A 24448-nucleotide genomic window follows, 5' to 3' on the forward strand; every position below is an offset into this window, starting at 1 on the left:
CCTAATTGCAGGGGAGGGAGGGCAATGGTCATTAATGGATCTACAACTAACCAGGGGAGGACACATGTTAATTTCGGGACTGCCAAGCCTGAGCCAAGAGTGACCTAGTCGAAAATAGACTGCATAGGAAGTTGGGTGTTGCTGGTAACAGATGATACGGGAATTGAGTAGTCAAGCTAATACAGTAACATCGATAGAAAAGCACATCACCTTGATGTCAAAAAGGTTACTATTAAAAGTTTGTTCAGTATCATGTCATGCTAGAATTTATTTTAGTTCGTTGTGAGATAGTGTGGTGGTCACTTTGTTGTGGAAAGTCCACTTTGAAATTATCCATTACCTTGAGGATGGGGAAAAAAAGTATTATCCAAATATTGATTTTTCTCTAGCTCAGGTGTCTGCAACCAGTTGTTCTCCAGATGTTTTGGACTGCAACTTCCATGACCCCTCCTTATTGACTATGCTGTATAGGGCTGACGGGACTTGTAGTGCAAACTTCCGGAGAGCCACAGATTGCATACCCCTGCTCTAGTTGAAAGCAACTAAATGTCAGCCACATCTGAATCCATTTATGGCAGATGTTGAATATCGACCTTGGGCGTAGTTTAACCGTTTACGTGCAGATATATTTGAGTGTCATCTAGAAGTATTTAAGTGCAAGATACTAAGGGAAGTAGAGGCCTACCCTAAATGTTAAGTTAATAAAGGGAAGACCCTTTGGGGACTTCACATTATGTGCTGTTAGTGGCTGAGAAGAATGGGCCACGTTGGACTGTTTCTTCTCTCGCGGGTCGCTGGAATGTGCACCTTTTCTGAGATGAGATCTAAACATTTGCTGCTGCAGGTAGATATTTTATAGCAGCATTTGGCCCACAGTGCCAAATGAGGACCATGACCCAGCAGTAGGAGCAAGATTGGATGTCCTTATTCCATCAAAGTGAAGAGGCTGTCCTTGCTTGAAGTGGACATTTTAAGAACTCAAGTGATTTGATATTTATTGAATCTTTCTCTCTGCAGGGTGATAGTAGTCGGTCAAATTGGACATTTAAGATCTGAAAGAATGTCTTATTGCCATTTTGAGAAGGCATTATTTCAGTAGCTGAACAGTTGGCTTTATCTGATAAATGTTGGTGCCTTATTTCTTGCTATGTTATTTGTACTGTGCTTTGATGGGCATATTAGTGTTCTTTCTCACCATTTGTCCACTATCTGTCAACTCTTTGCTTTCTATTGTTTTCTTTCTAGTGTGAACCACGTGGATCGATGGGACTGGAATCAGACTAAGTGGGAGAATGGTGTTTCGATTCCAGGAAAATCATGTGGTAGATTGGATCTAGTAAATTGGCTGTCTTGAAGGAGTTCTGTCATCATCTCAACTAGAGATGAGAAGTGATCCTGTATTGATTAACAATTGAATCCTTATGAGTAATATTTAATTCTGCTAGGTCTGTTGTGCATGTATTGATTCAAAGCAGATGTCTTTTTGGCATGCAGCCAGTCATGACGAGGAAGGACCAGAACCACCAGCGCTGGTTCTTGTCGGGTCTGAGATCCGGCATCACATGTCTGGCGGGATCTCGGGACCTGGCCTGCCTCAGCCCTGACCAGGCTTCACCGAGCCCCCCAGCTTCGCTGAAGGAAGCTGGGGGCTTGGTGATCGAATCTGCTCCTTTCCCCAGCCATCACTCGTTTGCGCGTTTGCAGGTTTTCTTTGCTTAGCCTGTTTATTTTCTTCTGGCCTGAAAGGGGCACCACAAGAATTAATGGGCCATGACGATCACTGGGGTGGGGCCATCACTGCTAAAAGCAGGGTTTCTACATGCTGGGCACACTATTGTTTTCAAAATGTGCAACTTACACTTTCATAGAAAAAAAGAAAAAAAGTAATTCCCAAACTCAAAAATGCATTTTAAACTTGCATTCACTAGCTTTCTTCGAAATGTGTTTCTTTTTTTGTCCCCTTCCTTTGTGTTTTATAACAGGTTATATATAGAGATGTTATATGCTTGTCAAACTGCTTAATCACACTTTAATGCTTCTGTTGTGCTGACAGCAGATATTAGGATATTTAACTCTGGGTTCGTGGGTGCCAACTTCTGATTTTCACAACAGGATGGAAATACCCCGATACTTTCACTTATTGAGAAAACACATACAAACAAATAATGCTGGTTTGTTGTGCAGGTATGCGAGGCGCAAACACACAATTGATCTCATGAGTCAGGTTTTGTGCATTGCGAGTGTGTAGTCCTGCGAGGATTCTCGTAGCACCACTCTCTGGAAATGCTGTGCAGCCCCCACACCTCCCATCAGGTCCTGTGCACAGTGCAGCCACAGTCCTCCCAGGATCCTCACAGCCCCGCTGTCTGGGAGACGCCCCGCCCCGCCGCTGGAGAGACGAGTCTAGTCCGCATTTCGGAGAGTAGCCAGTCGACTATGCAACAGAGGCTCTACTTGGCTAGTGCCTTTACCAGGCCCTCACAAAAGCTCAAACAGTTGGCATTGCCAATGCTTGTTATACATAAAATGAAGCTCCCCTGGTAACCTTCTACTGTAGAGCGTATCTATGGTTCCCTTAATATACTAAAAATCAGTGCATTACCAGCAGCATTTTGGGTGCACCACTGCCATGGAAGGGATTTCAAGTGGAATTGATGTGCAGTGTGGAGTTTGGAAAAAAGCAGCCTGAAAGAAATGGCCCCATTTTAAACTATTATTTCGAACATTTCCTTTCAGCGCAGTTCAAATGCCAACGCCGCCCCCTCGGAACTCCGCCCCCTCCTCCAAACTCCGCCCCCACCCTGGCCCTTTTGGGATCCCCTTTACATTTTTTCCATTTCCACATAAACAGGCAATAGGTCAATACTGTGACTTGATGTAGTGTCTGAGTGAGTGATAATAGAGGGAGATGTGCTCCTGTGGAATGCCTGTGGGTGAATCACCTGGATAGCCTGCTATTTGCTTCCAGTTAGAAGACAGTTGTTTGCATCTGGATATTGTCAGCTCATGGCTATGGGTGTTAGTAGATATCTTCTTTTTATCTTTAACTGCGATAAAGAAACTACTTTTGACTACTGCCTGGAGGTCACTCAACTAGCCTGGGTAGGGAACGTGTTTGGCATTCACATTTTCTGTTTTGGTTGGGGTTGAAAGACACCTGTATTGGTTGGGCAGTAGCATTTTTTGGTAATTCCAGGATCCCTGTGTTGGTGATAGTTTGTTACGTGGGTGGAAAAATACATGTTTCGGGAAAGTTGGTCTCTATTTTATGCTGGCTTCGGGTCTACATGAGTTTGCATATGAAGGAGATAAAGACCCCACTCCTCAAGGATACACTCCTCGACAACCCATCGGCACACTCCATTCTGGCCCCCTCACCTGTCTCCTCTTCCCCTTCCTCTTCATGTCGCCCTACATGAAGCTTTATAGCTCTCATTTGTCCTCACCCCGTTGATCCCTACCCAATGCCAACCACATACTTTCTGTTCTGACACTCGTTGCTAACTCACCCATCGTATAATCCACTTAATTGTAATGCACTCCATTGCTTTCCAAAGATAGGTCCATGCTGAAGAAATAGCCTAATAATACCCCGGGGAGTGGCGTTGCACTTCCTGATTGGCCAATATCCAGGCCATACGAGTTGGTATGGCTCGGAACTCCCTTATGGCCTGCAAATCAGCCAATACAGGGATGCTATGTCATTCCAGCTGGTGTGTGTTCGCCAGCAGAACTCAGAGCTGTGTCGCCAGTGCTGCTCTTCTCCTCATCCAGGCCACACCTGATAGACACAGCCTGGGCACCAGAAATCCCCTGCCCTCCCACAGCGTCTTACCTAAATATTGGTGAGAGGCCGAGGGCTGCTCCCCATTGCTTGCTTGCAGTATTCTTTCCCAGGCGCACCTGGTGGACGTGGCCAGCCCCTCCCTCATGATGGCCCTTGACTGCCACTCCATTACCTTGCCGGAACGCACCCGGCAGAGGCAGTCCGGCTGGTTTCTAAACTGCTCTGTTCTCTCTTCATCATATTTGTACGTGGTTTCTGGGAACCAGTCAGTTCCTAGTAACCACTCCAGGCAGATTGCAATTTTCTTTACCCTCCCTTCGCCCCATAGGGGTGGGGCATAATAGCTTCACAGCCCACACCCTTGGGGCATACCTGGAGTAATGGGCATGTAAGTCTCGATAAACGCCCTTGCTGTGCTCGGGCCTTTAACTCTGTCTTCAGGGCCCATAATTCCTGGTATGGCCCATGGCTACGTCTATAAAGCTTAATTGACCATTTTCTATGGGTTTACCCCCTAAGTCTTTCGGCTGTTTGTCTGCATTTGATTGCATCTCACACTGATGCCGACTGACATTTGTAATGCATTTGTTTATGGGTTTGAGACTTTAGAGTAACTCCCCTGGTGTTGCATGCAGGTGTGAAGCGATTGTAGGTTGCTTGAAGGGGATCCAGGTATGATATGATATGATATGTCATTTATAACACGCTTCATACCCAGAGGTGTCTAAGCACAGACCCGAGGATCCAATCTGTGGTGATATGTGTCGTCTTGCTTCCAAGGCGAGCATGTTGCCCCTGAACTAGCCTCCCGAGACAATGTCGCCTAGGTGTCGCCTATTGTGCATCTGCTGCTATTGGCTTGTATGGGCGACACTCTACTATCGCTGTGGTTGTGTGACGCTGTTGCTGTGTAATGGAAAGAAGCACTGGTGTTACCTTCATGCGTGATGCCTTTGTGTCATGGGCCGAAATAGACCCTTGTGTTACCCTGCACGTGTCATGCCATTTGCCAATGCAAGAGACTGTGGTGTCGCCTGGTGTGTGTAGTACCATTGCTGTAAGGGATGTGAGATGCCTGGTGATACCTGCATGTTTGGTGCCTGCATGGTATGGTCTGACAGATATGGAGTGACTGCATGTAGTGTCTGTGTGAGTGGTGATGTAAGCAGCTCTCGTCAAGGTTAAGGGCCTGCACATGTGTGACTCACTGTCAGTGTCTGGCTGTTAGAAAACATGGGTTGCAATTGGCAGCTTCTTTTGGGAAAGTTTAGTACGCACTTTCTTGTATAACTAATAATACAGAATAATAATTTGGTGATTTGCATTGCGCTTCTTCCAGTTTCTAAGCTCTGTAATATTCGGTGTCTCCGTTATTACCCGCTTGTGGTACTCAATTTATTGACTTTGGGAAGATAAAGAGTTGAGTCAGCCCTTTCATCTGAACCCATGCCGCGCGGTATCGTCTTGTTCTCAAGGTGACCGCGTTGCGCTTGAGCTACCTGCCTGGCCCTGGTCTGTAACATGTAACTAGGATAAAAACGTTACATTTGTACTACTGCCTGGAGATCACTTCTCCACACGGGTGACAAGGATTTCATCACACAGTACACCACTCCACGGACAAGCATAGGCAACAGGGGGCTACTGCAGTAAGGCTTGGACTGGCCTGTAGGGCAATAGGGCAATGCCCGAACCAAAAACTCAAAATGCTGGTGTGGCCCAGTGTTTTTGCTCACAGTGGGCCACCATTTTAGCCAACGTGGGCCAGTTTGATGAGTTACTTCACAATATGGCTAGTCCTTATGAACATAACTATCTTTAAAATGCAGAAGTTGCATCACATTTTTCCCAAAATTCCCCCTCGGGTACTATTGAAACAGTCTATCACAAAAGGAATGAATAGCCATTTGCAACTCTGTGCCACTTTTTCATTGGTGCCCGAGACAATTTTATGCCCCAGACGGACCCTGGTCTATGGTGGATGATTTGGTGCTCTATGAAAGCCTATTAACATATTTAACACACAATCCCACACTCGCCACCAGGTAGTCTTACACCGAGCCATGGAAAGGATTGCACCCAGCACCTTGGCTGTGGGGAAATGGGTGGTTTGGTGGCAGCCATCAGGACACCACCATCTAGCTGTGTTTCCTGCTACAGTGGTGCATCCATTCAGCTTTGGAAGGGACCATGATAGCATGTGGTGGTTGGTGGCCTGCTTTGCCCTTGATTGATACACTGGTGCATAATGTTGGATGGTGAAGGGTGCAATACAAAAGCCTATTAACATGACGTGACATGATGTAACGCAGGCTTTGACAACACTGCATTTGTGAATAGCCACATTGTGATTCTTGCAGTAGCGAGTTAAGTGCCCTCGGGTTTATGTATCATGGATATTAAGAAAGACTGTGCATGAGACCTGCCTTATACCTTCATTGGGAGCTGTTATTTGTGGCTGAGCCTGTTGCGTCCCTGTACCATGCACCACTTTGCGCGAGCCTCATTGAGAAGCCTCCGCGTTCCCAACCCATCACCTGGGTGAGTGTTATGAGGTCAGTGCTCCACCAGTGCCTGTTGCCTTTGATATTGTTTGTAACCACATCATACCATTTATAGCCAAGAAGGTCGGGGTTGGGCGTGTTGGGGGGTGGTTTGGTGCAGTTTGGATTTGGGGCGGGGCTGTTGAGGGCAGGTCAAACGTAGTTTGGTGGCATGTTGAGGCTGATTCTGAGGTGGAACGGGGCATGTCGGGGCGGGTGCAGGATTAGGTTAGGGGTGGTTCGGCGGCAGGTCGGCGGTTATTCAGGTGCAGAACGGAGGCACGTTGGGGTGGGATGGGGCAAGTCGGTACAGTTCGGTGGCAGTTTGAGGCTGATTTATAATTATAATTGTTCTTTTATAACACACTTAATACCACAGAGTGGTTTCTAAGCATAGGATCGGGATTCGAACCTGTGTTGCTCTGCGTTGTCTTGCTTCCAAGACAAACACGTTGCCCCTGAGCTATCCTTTTTCACCAAGGAATAGTGGTAGGCGGGATGCGGCAGAATGGCGGTGGGCGAGGATGGGGAAGGTTGAGCGTGGGTCGGAGGATTTATATCCTGTCAAGGGCTACTTCCCTGTTTCTTTTGGGCAGATTCCTCCTCTCTGGGAGACATCTTTCCCTACCTTTTTTCATATAAAGGTCTCCCCATATTTCGCTGCAGATCTAATTGCTTTTATTTGACTTTCTAATCATATGCTTCAATAGGATCAAGATAATTAATACCTTGATTCTCGTTGGCTGGGCACTGCATTATTCTCTCTGTCTGTGCAGAGTTGCCCAAGGCTCACTGTATCCCCGCTCTCCACCTCCTGCAGAGCTGCGGGTCCAGCGTATGCTCACTCCACCGGCATAGACTCCGGCACCGTCAAAGGAAACCCCTCTAGCCACCCAGTCCTGAGCTAAGGTCTGTGACTGCGGTAGGTCAGCCAGAGGGTGCCGAGCCCTCCCCTGATACCCACTCACTTTACTTCATGGTACTTTGTGGCATCTGTGCATGGTTTTCATTTTAATTTGGGTTACCGCTCCACACCCTAGCCTTACCCTGCCTCCACGAGCCCCGATCCCTCAACAGATACCTATTTTCATCGCTGAGACGTAACGACTGCAAAGAAATGTACCATTCAGTAATGTAGGTCTATGGAGCAAAGCTGCACAAGGTACCAGGCCATGGCTATGGAAGGTCAGGAATGGGGGCTAAGCCCTTGCATAAGGCCTATTGACTTGCGATCATGAGTCTTAGTTAACGTAAAGGGGTCACAGACAGATGGTACCTGCTAAAACTGCAGTCCCAGTGGGGTGGTCTTTTTTAAAGGGGAAATAAAGTCTGTGGAACGTTGGCAGATATGTGAGTCTTCTACATCAGACTTCTAATGATGTACTTGGATGACTTACAATGGCAGCTGGTAACATGCATCCTTCAGTCCCCCTTAAGGAGACTCGGGTACTGGCAGGAGGATTTACAAAGGAAAGGGTTCAATCGTCTTGCAGGTTGATTGAATGATATGTTCTGATAAAACACTGGCCTTCCCCCTTGGCGTGTCTGTCCAGCTGTAGTATGGAATCTGTTCCCCTTGCCCTGTTAGTCTATCCTGGTGTAGTTTGGAATGTCTCCCCATTGCCCTGTCTATCCTGGTGCACACAGCACCTCCTCTTGCCATCTATCCTGGTGTAGTTTGGAATATCTCCGCTAGCCCTGTTACTCTATCCTGGTGTAGTATGAACTATCTCTCATTGCCCTGTCTATCCTGGTGTAGTACGGATTGTCTCCCTTTGCCCAGTTACTAAATCCTAGTGTACTTTGCAATTTCTCCGCTAGTCCTGTTGGTCTAGCCTGCTGTTGTATGGAATATCTTCCCTTTTCCCATTAGTCTATCCTGATGTAGTCTGGAATGTCTCCCCTTGCCCTGTTTGTCTAACCTGGTATATTATAGGATCTCTATATAAGATCCCCTTGCCTTGCTAATCTATCCTGGTGTAGTTTGGAATATCTCCGCTAGCCCTGTTAATCTATCCTGGTGTAGTATGAACTATCTCTCATTGCCCCGTCTATCCTGGTGTAGTACGGAACGTCTCCCTTGCCCAGTTAGTAAATCCTAGTGTACTTTGCAATATCTCCTCTAGCCCTGTTGGTCTAGCCTGCTGTTGTATGGAATATCTTCCTTTGCCCCATTAGTATATGCTGATGTAGTCTGGAATGTCTTCCCTTGCCATGTTAGTCCAAACGGGTATTATGGGATCCCTCCACTTGCTCTGTTAATCTCTTCTGGTATTGAATGGAATATCTCCCCTTGTCTTGTTAATCTATTGTGGTCTAGTTTGAATATCTTTCATTGCCCAGTTGTATACTCTCCTGTAGTATGGAATAGCTCCCATTGCCCTGTCTATCCTGCTGTGCTATGGAATACCTGCCTTTGCCCTGTTTGTCTGTCTTGGTGTAGTATGGGATATCTCAGGGGAGGAGATTGGCATCTTCTGGTGTTTTCCTAGTTGTAGGTTGGGTATAGGATAAGAAGGGAATAAGGATTTCTGGCAAGGAACTCTTGACCTCTGACCAGCGACCGTGCATTGATGAGTGCACAACATAATCTGGTTTGAGGCTGTATGGGAGTGGCATTATGGGTAGAGCCATCAGTTGTGTGGTCGCATTGCTCATGTCTGTTTAAGTGGTTAGTGATGGTGTGATATTCCTGCACCCATAAAAAAGAAGAATGCTCACCAGGAAGCATTGCGTCAATAGGCTTATATTGTGAGCATCTATCTAAGGAATATACCAATTAGTACAGAGTAGTTGCGAGCAAGAGGATGGAACTGAACCAGGCATTGCATGAGGTGACTGTGCATGAAGAGACACACCATAGTCCAAATGCCGCTCCTCGTATCCCACGCTACATGTGATCCCTTTTGCGACAGTGGTGCTGCTTGTATGGTATCTTCTCTGTTGAGGCCAAGTGTGGTTGCTTCTTATTTAGTGAAAAGACGAACCTATCACAATATTTGTGGTTGGTGGTGAGTTCTGTTTCACTGTTCCTAATATATAACTATGTATGATGACCAGAGGCAGTGTTTGTACTGTAGGAAGACACCATTAGATGTTCTACTCAGCAATCATTTACCCTTGGCTTTCCTTCTCTTCAACTACATCCACTCATTCCTCCCACATGTTTGAGCAATATCCCATCATACCTGGATGGAAACGTCACTGTACGAGCCGCCGATGACACCCGTTATGGCCATGGGCACTTCGTCATGGATGGCATAGGAACCGTCAGGGCAGATGTGCTCGGAGCCGTCCACCTTGGTCAGTGAGGCCCTCACAAAGTCAAGGGACTGCTCCAAGGCATAGGTATCCTTAGAGCAAGTGTCCAGGATGTGCGCTCCCAGCTTGATGCCAGGCAGGATGCGACGGTCCTTGTTAATCTCATCCAGGGCAAAAAGCATGGCCTCCAACCGTTGGATTCCCCGGTGCTCATTGATCTTTCCACACTCCTCTGTCGGGGTCCCTTTTTCGTGCACTGGGAAGAGCCCTCCGATGACTAGGTCTCCCTCGGTGCTGATCTCTTTCTTCACCACCACACTGTAGCTTGGACTCTGGCTGAGGTGGGCAAGCTGTGGTGCTTGAAAGAGTAACAGCGTCATCCACGTGATGCTGGATAGAGCCACAGATGTTGCATGACGTACCACTGATGGAGCAAGCAGAGCCATTGCCCACAGCCGTTCACAGCTGAAGCCTCGGGGGAAATATGTTCACCTTAAGAAGACGGAGGGAAGGTTGGTCGAGAAGAGGTCCACGCCAAAACACGTTCACATTCATTTGCTGGCACTTCTGTGTCTGACTTCTGAAGGTCCAAAGGTTAGTCGAAAATTTTCTTAGCTGCTTCAATGGTAAATTGCCCAAGATAGCAGGAAACCTATAAAAAAAGAAGACATGATAAGAATGACATGAAATATGGACAAAATGTATAGCACCATTTACTATAGAGGGTCTGAAAAGTCTACTACACCTCTCCCTACAGACTACCTCCTCCTCAGATGCTCCTGGGGGTTCGTAATGGGACTGTTGGGCTGCAGTGCTCATGGATACAGACCTTTTCGAGTGAGACTGGCCAGTTCAGGAAATATCCCCAGAGCTATGTACCTCTCCTAGGACTCATGATGTAAGGGGATTGGTATAACAGCAGAAGGCTGTTCATCTCAAACAACACACAATATAGGAGATTTGGTACAAAACTTTTCACCTCTTGTGCTGGATGACCTACTGGCCAAGGGTGCATGTCCTTTCGATTCTAGAAAGGGAGCACCCGAAGGGTGTTCATGAGAACTTCATATGGAGAAGTTCCATTCTCTTGAGTCCTCAAGAGCAACAATCACACCAGGTTTTCAGGATAACCTTTGTGTTTCTATCTATCTATCTATCTATCTATCTATCTATCTATCTATCTATCTATCTATCTATCTATCTATCTATCTATCTATCTATCTATCTATCTATCTATTATAGTTTTTATATAGTGCCCTATCGTCCATGGGCCTTTGTAAATAACTTCCATTTGTGCCATTGTAGTCGGATGCATTGTGTGTGGATATCCTGAAAATATGGCGTGAATTTCACTCTGGGCGACCAGCCCTGGAGACCTCTGCATCATCTGTTCACCACTCATTGAACTCTAGCATATGTCATGATATCCGAGTAGTAGTTAAGGGATCTTGGTGTACCTTACACGTCTAAATCTTGTCACAATTTCATTTACACCGGACACCTCTAGTCATCCTACCCTCAGGGACCATCCCTAGGATAGAAGAGAGAAATCCCAATGGTAATGACACCTGTAGACCTAATGTAAGCGGTACCCAGTCAATTTACCAAAGCACATTTCAAAGTTGCAAGCATAATACCGAAAATATATAGGGTAGTGGGGTAAGAGGTGAACATTGGTTGGGATGGGTTGGGTGGGGTTATAGCGATAGAAAAATGGGGGGCTAAAGTGGACAAGTGGTTGTAGTGAAATGTACCACTCTGAAATTTGCTTCGGTAATTTCACATATAACCAATGTAAGGCACTGTGCAGCAGGGAGAAACTGCACTGAGGGGATGGAGATGTCAAGATGTCAAGTCAGTGGATGGCAGAAAGAGTGCAGCATTGAAGAAATGGGGGATCCCAGTAAAACAGCTGACACAATGTGCTTTACAGTTCACAGAATGAAACCATATAGATAGGAAAGTGGCTGCAGTGAGCCTGCCGCACTCTGGGGTTTGTGGCAGAAGGGTCAGAATCGTCATGCATGTAATCCCCTGCGATCCCTTACAGACTAGAAAACAAGTGGTCATCACATTTTACCATTATACAATCAGGTTTTCTGTAGTGTTTCTTGCCGGATACCTCTTGCTTCTAGGCTCTGTAGTAATTAATAGCTGTTATTATTTCTTAATTTGTCAGCCTCAGAATGAAGCAAGGCTGACTGGGTCCTGTCGGGATCCAAGCTAACAAAGGGCAGGCTTGCCCCATGTCAGAGGTGTACCTTAAGTCATGAGACATCTGCCTGGTAAAATTCCCCTTTAAACTGCCCTACAGGAGGCTCTCAGGCTGGTTGCTGCCCTGGGGCTCGGGGAGATAGGCTGGCACACACGCTGAGAAGATTTCAAGTAGACACACACACTGGGAAATGCTCCAAGTTACTTTGATGCGAAGCTAGCATGCAAATCTTGAGGCTGCAGATAAGGTAGTCTATAAGCATATATCTGTTTATGTGCTACGCACCAAGTGTTAAGAAAGGGCTTTGAAAGTGTGGTCTGAGTCCAACACACAAAACACATGTCCTTGACCCTGCTGCATGATGGAGTGGGAAAACTTTGGGCGAGGGTTTGCCCAGAGGGCAGCTCATACCCTGCCATGCACTTTAGTGAGGATACAGAGTCAGCTTGCTGTTGGAAACACAAAGCATGAGTTTACTGGGCGTGTGTCCTTCAGCTGAGCCCCAGTCCCAAGTTCCAAGCCCCAGTCCAGGCTAGTCCAGTCTCATCTCTACAGTGTGAAGATTCCACGTGCTGGACCACTCATGTAAATGCGGCACCCTTCCTTTGCGTTATCATGCATGAGCATGTTAGGAGCCAGTCACCTAAAAAAGGGGCTTCATTCACTTCCCACTGCAAGGGGGAAGTCCCTCGAAGGACTGTCTTTCAAGTACCAAAACCTCCCTCTCCCTCTGCCCCTCTCGTTCTCTCTTCCTTTCCCGTCTCTCTCTCTCTCGCTCTCTCTCTCTTTCTCTCTCTCTCTCTCTCTCTGTCTCTCTCTCCGCCTCTCTCTGTCTCTATCGCTCTCACTCTTTGTCTCTCTCACCCTGTCTCTCATATATATGTCTTTGCATCACCTCCCAATACACCCTCTATGTGCCCTAGCTACTGAGAAAAAAGCGTGCCCGTCAAAAACCGTCTGCACATGAACATGAAAAAAAGGCTAGCCTGTGCAGCAGAAGCCACATAGCACACGTTCCTGAGAGGGCGGTGCACTTGCTCTTACTTGGTACAGCTTCCAATGCTATTGTAGCAGACCCCAAAGTGTGCCACGTACACACATCCTTCTGCATTTCCAATGCCATTTTTTTCAACTGCCTAAAAATAAGGTTTCCTGACGATTGTTTCTGACATTGTTTTTGTTTTGTTTATACTTTTCCTAACTCGCCCGCTCCCCTGCCTACTGCCCTTGCCCATGACTTTTCCTTTTCCCATTTTTCACACCTTTACCCAATTTGTGTACCCCTTCATTTTTACAGTTTTTCTAGCTACTTTACCTTTCAATACCAACCATATTCATGTACTTACGAGGTGGGGTTGTGTGGTTTGTTTTGTATGTGCGGGGTTGGCCGTCAGCCGTCACACATGCATGCAACCACACGCACCCATGCACGCAGAGAACACACGCCGGAGACGATGGCTCCGGTCTCCGGCGCGAACTGCCGGGCACCGCCTTTATTATTCTAACGCGCATGCGTGAGCTCCGTAGTGGCTCGCGCATGCGTACCTCGTGTACGCAGTACACAACATCCCTCCTTTTCCCCGGAAACAAACAATTAACACTTCACTGCAGAAACAAACAACAATTAACAATTGACTGCAGAAGTACAGCCTGGTTCCTTCTTCGGATTTGCAACAACACCTTTCCCCGCCTATGGTGCAGGGTCCATGATAAAGTCTCGGTACCTCTGGGGAAGTCGTCGTCCGGCCCTGCTCGGGTATCGTGGTGCCGCGTCACCAGGCGCCTCCGATGTCTCGTGATCTGCAGTTGGAGTAGCTTCCTCCATCCCTGTTTCTTCCCCTTGTTCCGGGACCTGTTCTGATGTTGCCTCGCCACCAGCGGCCTTGATGCGCTTGAAAAACGACACATTTCTGGTGACGGTTCCTCTGGCATTGGCTGCGGTGACCATTGTACCTTTCACGTGTGTTACACCCAGTGGTTGGGTCTCGTAAGTTGTCGACAGCTTTCCTTCTGCTCTTCTGTTTCGTACCAACACGGTATCTCCAACTGCAATCTGTTTTTCCGGCAGTCTCCTCCGCGCTGTTTCATTCTCGTTTCTCCATGACCTTTCTAGTTGTACTTGGTCATTGTCGATCACTCCTGGTTGTCTCCCCTCTGATTCAGGTATGAGTCCTCTTGGGATCCTCTTGAAAAGTGCCTCCGCAGGGGCTATTCCAGTTGATCGATGAGGTGTTGTGCGATACTCCCGGAGAAAGTCGAATAAATTCCGTCAGAGGTCTTCACCTCCATTTTCGGATATGCGAAACACCTTGTTTAGTGTGCGCATGAAACGTTCTACTTCTCCATTGGCTCTTGGCCATAGTGGGGTGACTTTTCGGTGTTTTATCCCTCTCTCTTCTCAGTATCGAGCAAACGATTGTCCTTGAAAAGGTGACCCATTGTCAGAACATAACTCGATGGGAAACCCATGGGTAGCAAATATCTTGTCCATGGCCAGGGTGGTGTGGTCGGTGGCCTGGGACTCGACCAGTTCCACCTCTGGATATCGGGACCATTGGTCAGTTACTACTAGGAAGTGTAGTCCTCTTCCGGTAGAGCCAAAGTCGGCATGTACTGTCCCCCAGGGTAAATCACTCCTTGCCATGGTCTGAATCGGGGGTCCCTTCTCCGCCGGGCTCGTGGCTCGGCACGGGATGCAGGCCCTCACAAACTCTTCCACTCTCTTTTCCAATTCGGGGAACCAGACTTTGAGTCTGAGACGTGCCTTCATTCTGGTCATCCCTTGGTGTCCGTTGTGTGCCAACTGAATGACCTTCGGCACGAGTGACCTGGGGATCACAATCCGGTGCCCTCCTAGCAGGAGACCATCGGCAGTTACTGACAGTTCATGTCGTGCACCCCAGAGCAATTGCAAATCCCTTTGCGTTTCTGCATTTCTCCGGGCATTGTTCAAAAGGAGCTCCCGCCATGCTCCTGTGGCTACCGCACCTTTCACTCTCAGAAATGCCTCATCCGAGTTCCATTCGTTGGCAATTTCCTGTCTTGTTAAAGCAATGGGAAGCGCAGACTCGACGACCATGTGAATGGTGTCCACACAATTTGCAACCTCCGTAGTGTCTCTCGGTCGTCCTGCGCCGGGGTGACGAGACAAATAGTCTGCAGGGTTGTGCGTACCTGGGCGGTATACCAGCTTCACCCCGTACTCCATGAGGGATAGCATCCACCTCTCTATCCGAGGTGGCGGTTTGGAAGAAGTGCCTGCCAGAATGGGAATTGGGGGCTTGTGGTCTGTCACCACTACAACAGGTTTCCCCAGGATATATAATCTAAAATGTTTACAGCCCCATAGTATTGCGAGGGCTTCACGTTCAATTTGAGAATATCTTCTCTCTGTGTCTGTGAGTGCCTTGCTGGCGTATGCAAGGGGTCGCATGGATCCCTGTTGATCCGCCTGCACGAGAACCGCCCCAAGTCCCACTGGACTGGCATCCACTATGATTTCAGACTCCCGGGCTGGGTTGAAATACGCCATGGTGTCTTGTTCAGACAGAGCATCCTTGATGGCCGTGAATGCTCTCTGTTCCTTTCCAGTCCACGTCCATGCTTCTTCATTCCTGGTGAGTGCTCTCAGGGGTTCAGAAAGGGATGCTAAATCTCGAATAAAACGCCCACAGTAGTTCACCATCCCTAAAAAGCTGCGGACTTCTGCCGGGGACGTGGGAGGTGACGCCTCTCGAATGTCTCTCACCTTCTCAGGATCTGGGGATATGCCTCCCGCATGGAAGACAAATCCAAAAAACTCTAGGCTGTCCTTCAGGCCGAGGGTGTGGAGCCTGTGAAAAGTGTTTTCCAGACGCTTGATATGCTCTGCTTCAGATTTGGCAAAGACTAGGATATCGTCTGACATGTTTATTACTCCTTTTAGTCCGGACAGAGCCCCCCTGATAGCATTTTGGAAGACTTCTGCCGCCGAGGATATTCCAAAACTGAGTCTTTTATATTGATACAGTGCTTCGTGTGTTGTAAAGGTCGTAATATATCTAGACTCTGGGTGGAGCTCCAACTGGTGGTAACCCGCTCTCAGGTCTAGTTTCGAAAATAATTTCGCACCCTGAAGTTCTCCAACAATGTCGTCCAGAGTGGGAGTGAGATGACGTTCTCTTTTTATGGCCAGATTAGGGAGTCTCATGTCTACGCAAATGCGTACAGCCCCAGGCTGTTTGGGCTTTGGGGCCACTACAATTGGAGAGACCCACGGGGTGGGCCCTTCCACCTTTTCAATGATATCTCGTTCAACTAAGTCTTGCAGCTCCTTTTCCACCTGAGCCCACAGATGAAATGGTATGCGACGATGTTTCAGCGCCATTGGTCTGACTGACTCATCAATGTGGAGCCTTATTGGCTCAGCCTTCAGTTTCCCTATGCCCCTGAAGAGCCTCTCAAAGCGTGTCAGCAGGCTGTCCAGATCTGTATGATATACAGCAAAAGTGAAATGAACCAGGTCGAGTGCTTCAGATGCTGCGCAGCTTAAAAGAGAGTGCGGACTTACGCTGGTTACAAAAAACCTCGCTTTGATGCTGTTTTGGCCATGGGTCACTGGGGTTACGAATACCCCTTGGATGGGTAGGGGAGTATCTTCACCAAAAGCGTATATCTGAGCCTTGGAGGGCGACAGGGTTGGTGGGCCTGCCAGTGCGTTGTAATGTCTGTCCGCCAGTACGCAGACTGAAGCTCCCGTGTCGATGAGGACTGGAGTGGGAATCTCTCCAATGTCTGCAGTACATATGGGTCTTCGTCGAGTTCCAGGGCCATTTGCGATGCTGGAAATGAAGAAAATTTCTTCCTCCTCTTCTTCCTCTTCTTCGGCAATGTGTAGGTGGTGCACGTCCTGTTCAAGGGACGATACGCCCCTCACAGTCTGAGCGCCACCTCTACCGGCCCTTTCTGGTCCACTGCTTGCTGCCACGGGCATGGCGGCCCTACACATCCTGGCGTAATGCCCAGGTATCCCACACCTGCCGCATGTTCGTGATTTGGCTGAGCATTCACCTCTGTGTGGGAGGTCATATCCACAATAAGAGCACAACTGAGGGGTACCTGATGTCTTGGGTCCTTCTCCCCTCTTCGGTGTCCATCTGGCCTTCCCAGGTGCAAAACGTCCGACTGCAAGTGCCTCCTCCTCATTCTTGGGATGCCTGGCTGCTTCCATTTTCGATTCTCTGGCCTCCGCCAGCTCATACGCTCTTCCCATGTCCAGGATTTGCCGGAGGGTCAGCCCTGGTTCCCTCAGGACTTGCCTCCTAAGTTTTCCTGAGCAGCATCCTTGCAGCAATTGGTTGAGGACCATTTCCTCTTCGTTGACCCACCTGCAGGAGCTCGCTAGGTGTCTCAAACGGGCACAAAACTGGTCCAGTGACTCTTCGCTCCGTTGTTTTTCCGCCCCCATGACAAACCTGTCGAAGTCAACATTCGCTAAGGGTAAGAAGTGATCCCGAAGTGCTTGTTTGACAGCGTCATACGTCGCCACTGGAATGTCGAGGGAGTCATATATTTTCTGGACTTCAGTGCCTGCGGAGTACATCATGATGGCGATCTTTGCCTCGTCTTCTGTCTCCACCGAGGCTCTGAACATCATTTCCAGTCTTTTGACCCATATGAGCCATTTTGGGCCAAGTTTCGATGGGGGCCCCGTGGTATCAAATTCAGGCATGGGAGCCAGAGTGGTGCGCACTCTGCGTGGTATTGGGGCAACGGCGCCTTCATCATCTGTTTCTTCACCCATCACAATAGGTACTCACAGTATTGTCTTGGCAGGTTGATGGGTGATTGACTCCCAACTGTGACAAAGTCTTCCTGTTGGCTCTTCTGCCACTTCCTGTGTCACAGCCCTGCACCAGCTGGGCTGTGGAGTGTCCAAAAATTGCTGCAACTGCTTGCAACGGGCAGATGGTGCACGAGCACCCGAAACGGGCCGCAACCACTGCGTATGTTGTAGTGAACAAGCACTCAAAATGGCCGCCGGCTGTTAGAGCGGGTCCGCGACTGCAGAGTTGTGTTCCGTTTCGCCGATGTTGTCGGAAAAACGGGAAGAACAGCTCCGATCCCATTTCGCCAATTTTGTATGTGCGGGGGTCGGCCGTCAGCCGGCACACATGCATGCAACCACACGCACCCATGCACGCAGAGAACACACGCCGGAGACGTGTGATGGCTCCGGTCTCCGGGGCGAACTGCCGGGCACCGCCTTTATTATTCTAACGCGCATGCGCGAGCTCCGAAGAGGCTCGCGCATGCGTACCTCGTGTACGCAGTACATAACAGTTTGTGTTGAGTGGGTGTGTGTTCCGTTTTTGCTGAGAAAATGAAGACGTGCGGATCACTATACAAGCATATTTGTTGGGGTTGATTAATGCTTCCTTTCCTAGATGACACAAGCAATGGATGTCAGAGAGAAACAACGCAGCAATGTCAAACCATTGCAGATATGAGAAGCAGCTTAGACACTGGCCTGAGGTTGTGACCAGCTTAGAGAGACACACTGGGCCTCATTACGAAATCGTGTTCAAGTTCCCTGAATGGGGAAATACCGGGCCATTCCGACTTTGGCGGGCCCGGTATTTCCTCCTTCAGGGAACCCCGGCCCGGTCCTTCCCCATTCCCATTCAAGCCCCCATAGGGCTCAATGGAAATAGGGAGGGAGCTAACAACGGGCCTGTTAATTACGGGCCCGTTGTTAGCTCCCTGGTCCCCTCGCGGAACCCGCTCTGGACGTCTGAAAAAACCAGACATCCAGTGCGGGTCCCACGAGGGGACCTCGAAATAGTGCGGAGTGGGTTTAACGGCGCCGGCACCATTACCGGCGCTGTTAAACCCATTCTGCGCTAGTCGTAATGAGGCCCACAGACTGTGTAAAGCCTCTTCAGTTCTTCAGACACACTATGGTTAAAGACTGAGGAGTCCTAGCTTGTATACTCGGAAGCCCAGATGAAAGGGAAGCAGAGGTGGTCTGTGAAACGATGGAAAGAGAGGGGCCACAGACTGGCGGTAATAATAGGACGCATAAATGAGATAAGCTGAAAGGGGGGATAGAAGATACAGAAGCAGGGGAAACAAAAGCACAAAAAGGGAGGTGGAAAAAGAACAAAAGGGCGAAGAGAAACTATAGGGTGAGGGAGACAGGGAATGGGATATGGACGGTGAAAGAGAAATGTAAAGGAAGGGGTTGCGCAAAAGAGAAAGGAAGGCCTGTCGACCACTATTAAGAAAGATAGTGAGTGAGAGATTAGACAAAAGTGTGGATAGAAAAGCTAAAGTAGTGTGAGGTTTGAGGGGAAAGATCTGTTGTGATGTTGGAGAGAGAGTTAGTTAGAGTCACAGGTGTTGATAGGTCTGGAAAAGATCTGGGGCTACGGTAATGTCGGGACTCTGGGCTAGCTAGCCATTTGGTTGTAGCCCCTGAGCTGAGATAGAGGGGAACAGATGAAGAAAAAGACAACTTTCTCCTCACTGTTTGGAGTACCTCTAGGCCTGAACCTTTGCCTACTTGTCCCAGGTTTGCTGGATTATGGGCAGGTGTCTGGGTGGTTCCTGAGTGGTGTGGGACGAGCGATCGCAGAAACATCACCATTCAGAAGACATGTTATGGTCTAAGATTAGAATTAGCTCAGCGGTGCAGTCATGGCATGGGGTCTGAGTCTCATTGGTCCTCTACCCATGACTGCTGGTGCATTTCAAATGATCATTTGTATGGAATTGTGTGGATTCTGTGGTCTCTAGAAGATCTTTCGTGGGCCGAGTTTGTGTGTTAGTTGGGCTAGGCACTCATGGCAAGTAGGCTGGGGACAACTTGGCCCTCTTCACATGCCTGTCTGTCTGCCCCTGAGTTGTGGAGGTGGTGTATGAATATCTGATCAGCCTTCTGTAGAAGATGCTGTGCCTTGACATGTGGAGGATATGTTGTGGTAGCTGTCCAGACAAGTGGTCGACTGTAAATTGGTCGAAAGACAAATGGTCGACGTAATTTGGACGAAAACCAAATGGTCGAATTTTTATTTGTATTTATATATGTATTTTTTTGGTTTTTGTTTAGGGAAAAAAAGGTTTTTTTTAGAAAAAAAGGGGGTTGGGGGGGACCCCCCCCCCCAAAAAAAGGGGTGAAAATAAAAAAATAAAAAATTCGACCATTTGGCTTTCGACCAAATTGGTTCGACCATTTTTCCAGTCGACCACATTTTTTCGACCAAATGTCTGGCAACCGTTGTGGTATTTGGCATTGTTGCAGTCTGTGCACAATAGTTGAGTATCTGTGGGCTTCAGTCACATGTGTGTGAACACCTGCGTAATATTAATTTATGGTTGATTATGCTCAGGTCATCCATGTATCGATTGTGGGTACAATGTGTGAGCTGTATGGTCCGAGGAGAGACTGCAAGTTCAGTTTGATACTTGCTTCCTCTCTATGTACAATCTGGGTTGTTTATAGGCATGGGGGTGGAGTGTGTAACATTTTTGGTCAGACCTTGATATCTAGCTCAGCAGCCCCGTTGACAAATAATGATGTGGTCCTGAAGGGAGGTTAGTAGTTAATTCCTCAAGAACTTCCATGGATAGTGTTGTTAGATGAGAAGGGAATAATCATATTTTGTAACAACGTTCCCATAGATGTTGACTTTGAACAACCTCTTGCCATATGTTGAGGATTAGATATTTTCTTTCTCTTTGATGTGGTTGCCAGTTCCTGGTCTGTAGAACTAGCCGCACAGTGTTTGACACCATTAATTTGATGGCTGTGAGTAGGGTAGTGGGCACTAGGCTAGCCAGATTTGGATAATGAATCGGTCATTGTTTCCTTACCTCACACATGACGAGATAAAACAATCCTGATGGTGTCTATTTCAGTTCCCCTTAGAACGTCCTACCCACCATGAATCTACCGCTGAGGACACTGTGTGCTCTTTTTCTCTACTTGCTGGCAAATATTTTAAAATGGTTGCCTTAAAATTACCCACACTCCCTCACTCAGGTCGGCACTTTCTTCTGCTCCCTACATCCAACTGCTCAATTTTTCATTAATGCTGGGCATGAACCCATGGCTTGTAAAGTGAGCGCACATGGATGCATGCAGGGGCAATTGCGCAAGGGGGTTATGGGTTGTAGCAGGTACGGCGGGCCGGCAGTGGGAAGAGAGCATCTGGATGGTGTTGGGTTTGAGAGCACTTTCAAATGTTCTGCAGTGGCGGCAGGCAAGAGCAACGATCCTATAGAAGGTGTTCAGGGGGTGGGATGAGCACTTCCGTTTCAATGCTGTTGATAAGGGGCTATGGTGGGGGAAGGCCAGCAAGAACCTCTGTCTGGGCTGACTCCAACAAAAAAAGAGAATAGAAGGGGTTTTGGGTAGGGGAATCCCTGTCAAACTGAAAGAGGTAGGGGAAGGTGCAGGTAAGATATGTGTGTCGTTAGCTTTTAACTTGTGGACCCTTCCTTAGACTATGTGCTTTTCATGAGCATTTTAGCTGTCAATCAGGGGGTGTCAAGTTTGAAGGCTTTTCCCATGTTAAATGAATGGCGATTAATGTGCACTGCGGATCAGTTTTTGATGACCAGTTTATCTAGTGATCAGAATCTAATGACCATTGTTCATTCATCCGCTGCTCAGGGGCTGTTGGCACGCTGAGATATTCACTGTAGATTGTTTTCCCCTTCGGTAATGGCTTGGCAGGCAAAGCCCAATGGTCTGGAGGGTTGCCCAGAGCAATGACAGAGGTTAAGATTAATTCTAAACCTTCCAGCCATCACCTCTTGTGTTTTGCTGATTGTAGAGAAGACAAATGTCGGGGTGGTCAAGGGGGGTTCCCAACATTATGAGGAATTTATGTTGCGGGTGCTATATTGATGACTGGCGGTGCGGCGAACTGAGCATGAGTGCTACTTTTGTTCAGAACTGATACATATTAGTTAGCATGCTCACAGAAAGATAAGGTATTAAATCCACCAACTGTAAAAACATGTATGCACATTATTGTAAATACATGTGGAATTCATGAATCTCAATATAAGCGGCTATTCACAATGTACCAGAACTCAATGAATAGGGCTTTCTTGCAAAATGCACTTTGACTTCTAAACAAGTTTTTCAGATGGTAGAAGGCAGGTAAATGAGGAATCTCAACCTTTGAGGTCAGCAGCTGCAGAAATAGCCTTGAGTTTTACGGTCTCATAAGTCTCGTAGATAGTAAATATAATCTCTTGCTGTTTAAGAGCATGATCAAAAGAGTTTTGTTATTTAATCTGGTCAGCAGTAAAGCAAGGGGTAAGCTAAGTGCCTAAAGCTATTTAGGAGTTTTCAATTGTGCAATAAAATGGGAGCCTTGGAGATTGGAATGTTTCAAGGGAACAGTGACCTGGGAAATGAGACAACATCACAAATGAAGGGAAATAATTTACCCAGCCTCCTCATATTGCGGGAAATGTCCATGTGAAGACCACGTGCAATCATACTTAAAGGTAAAGGTCTTAGGCCAGTTATTGCTAGCAATAAACTATGTTTTCAATGTAAATGTTTAACCCTGTACTGACGTCAGGACCTACTACAACACATCCCAAGAAGAGGTGTGTTTGAATATGATCTGAAGATAATAATGAAGATAAGCCTGACCAATGAAAATGTAACATTTGGGGAAAGATTGGATTTCTTTGAAGAAGTTTTGTCCAATCATATTTGGAGGGTCGAGGATAATACCTGTACCTGGGAGTGTTTTAAATTGTTGCAAAAAGTATATAAACTGCTGACTGAGGTTGTATTGTTGAGACTTGGGTTAGTTTGGTCCTGCAACACCATCTAACTGCTCCCCAGAGCTTGTACAATAACCTTGCTTAATGTACAACCGTGTACTCGCTTCTTAAGTGGTGGGACTGTTTTGGGTTAAGGTGATTAAAGGTCCACTCCCACACATTTTCAGTCAATGCTAGCCCAGGCCCTATGGTTAGAGGTGATCACAGAGGCACAGGTGTAAGTAGGACTAGGGTCCGGATAACATATAATCTTTAATTAAACCATTGCATTGGAGGGGTTTAATGGAGTCAGCGACTAGGCAATGGTTTGCTGTATTTAGGGATGAGTGGACACTACTGCTGTTTATTATTTACACTGATGAGCATGTTTGTTATTGTGTGGCCTGCTAACACCATCCCCCAAAATGTAGTTTGTTCTAAGACCCACAGGAACCCACATATCTCATCTCATTATCACAAACCCACCTGTGTACCAAAAAGCTGCTTGCCCTCCCTGTTGTGCATAGTGGTTATGGGAACCCATGAGATTGGAAGGAATGCATCTGAGTGCAAAGAAACCCTGTGGGGGAAATTGTCTGCCTTGGGTGAAGCATTCCCTAGAGTATACCTTACTGGTGCACAAGAGCTAGTAAGGGACTGACTGGGGGATCCACTTCCCACAGCTGTCATCCAGGCAGTGCCCTGTAGAATAAAGTGTTCTGTGAGATGTATCTATCAGTGGCAGAGTGCTTTACAGGGATCAACCTAGCCTAAGGGCAACAAGCAAGACCAAACAGGACCCCAGCTGCTCTGCTGCGCAGACTTGGATGAAATGGAACCCATTGCAACATAACCCATTTTAGAGCAGGATTAAAAAGAATTCTCAACTGAATGGTCACCTCTAGTTTTTCTCAAACACCCTGGATGATGGTGCATCAACCTTGATGGGCATCCAAGACATCATCCCCAGAATGGGATCCAGTCGGAAGAAAGAAGATAATGTTTTGTTCAGCTGTGAGCCAGAAAGAAAGACAAAATAAGGTGAAGGACCTCCTCCCTCAAAAGTCTGATTGCAACAGAGGCTTGTGCTTTGTGGCGTACCTTCTTACCTCTTAGAGGCCGTGACGGAACATACTGGCCACCTTCTTAACGGCATAGAGGCCCATGACGGCACATAGTGGCATACCTTTTTTAACATCATACAGGCCCATGACAGCACTTAGTGGCATAGCCGATTAACTTCATAGAGGCCCATGATGGCAGTTGGTGGCATACCTGATTAACTTCATAGATGCCAGTGACAGCACCTAGTGGCATAACCAATTTACGTCATAGAGGTTGATTACTATTAAGGTAATTGCCACTCTCTGATTCTTTACCAGCATCATTTTTTCCAATATTTATTGCCCAAGAGCCCCAGTAAGAGCAGACACACAAGACTACAGAGCTGTTGTGCTGGTAAGTATTATTATTATAATTATTAGGGTATTTATTGAGCACCAACCTAGCTTCGTGAAGCAATAGAGTGCTTTGCAATCACAGGGGAAAAACACAGTGAGGGAAGCAGAGAAAAAGGAGCAGGAGCTAATAGGGGAGGGTGAGCAATTGGCAGCTTGGGGGGAGACAGCGGGAAGCAGATCACCGAGTCTCAGGTAGGGTGGGGAGTGCAGGGTGTTGTGTGGACCTAGGTGTTAAGGAGGAGCCATTCCTTGAAGGCAAATGTCTTGAGTTCTTTCCTGAACTGTAGAAGTGATGGAGCATGTCTGGTGTTGACATTGGAGAATGTTCCAGAGTCTTGGAGCGTAGACCGTGAAGGCCTATCTTCTGCTTCTTTCCATAATTCAAGTCTGCACATTTCCTAACTTCTGGTGG

At 47.5% G+C, this 24448-nt stretch overlaps 1 protein-coding gene across 6 annotated transcripts in view; it reads right to left on the bottom strand.

Annotated features, from left to right (window-relative positions):
• The window catches only part of GRM2 (glutamate metabotropic receptor 2), an 833735-nt gene that overhangs the window by 408646 nt on the left and 400641 nt on the right, over window positions 1–24448 (bottom strand). For 5 of the 6 annotated variants that reach the window (XM_069644038.1, XM_069644036.1, XM_069644034.1 and 2 more), the window contains one exon: window positions 9519–10243. In XM_069644038.1, the coding sequence (XP_069500139.1) occupies window positions 9519–10037 (519 nt within the window). In that variant the 5' untranslated portion in view covers window positions 10038–10243. Of the gene's footprint in view, window positions 1–9518; window positions 10244–24448 lie in introns of those variants that run through there. The other variant, XM_069644037.1, reaches the window with a different exon arrangement.

The sequence above is a fragment of the Ambystoma mexicanum genome, chromosome 2p, assembly GCF_040938575.1.
Source record: "Ambystoma mexicanum isolate Mex_15411 chromosome 2p, UKY_AmexF1_1, whole genome shotgun sequence".
NCBI classification, from domain to species: Eukaryota; Metazoa; Chordata; class Amphibia; order Caudata; family Ambystomatidae; genus Ambystoma; species Ambystoma mexicanum.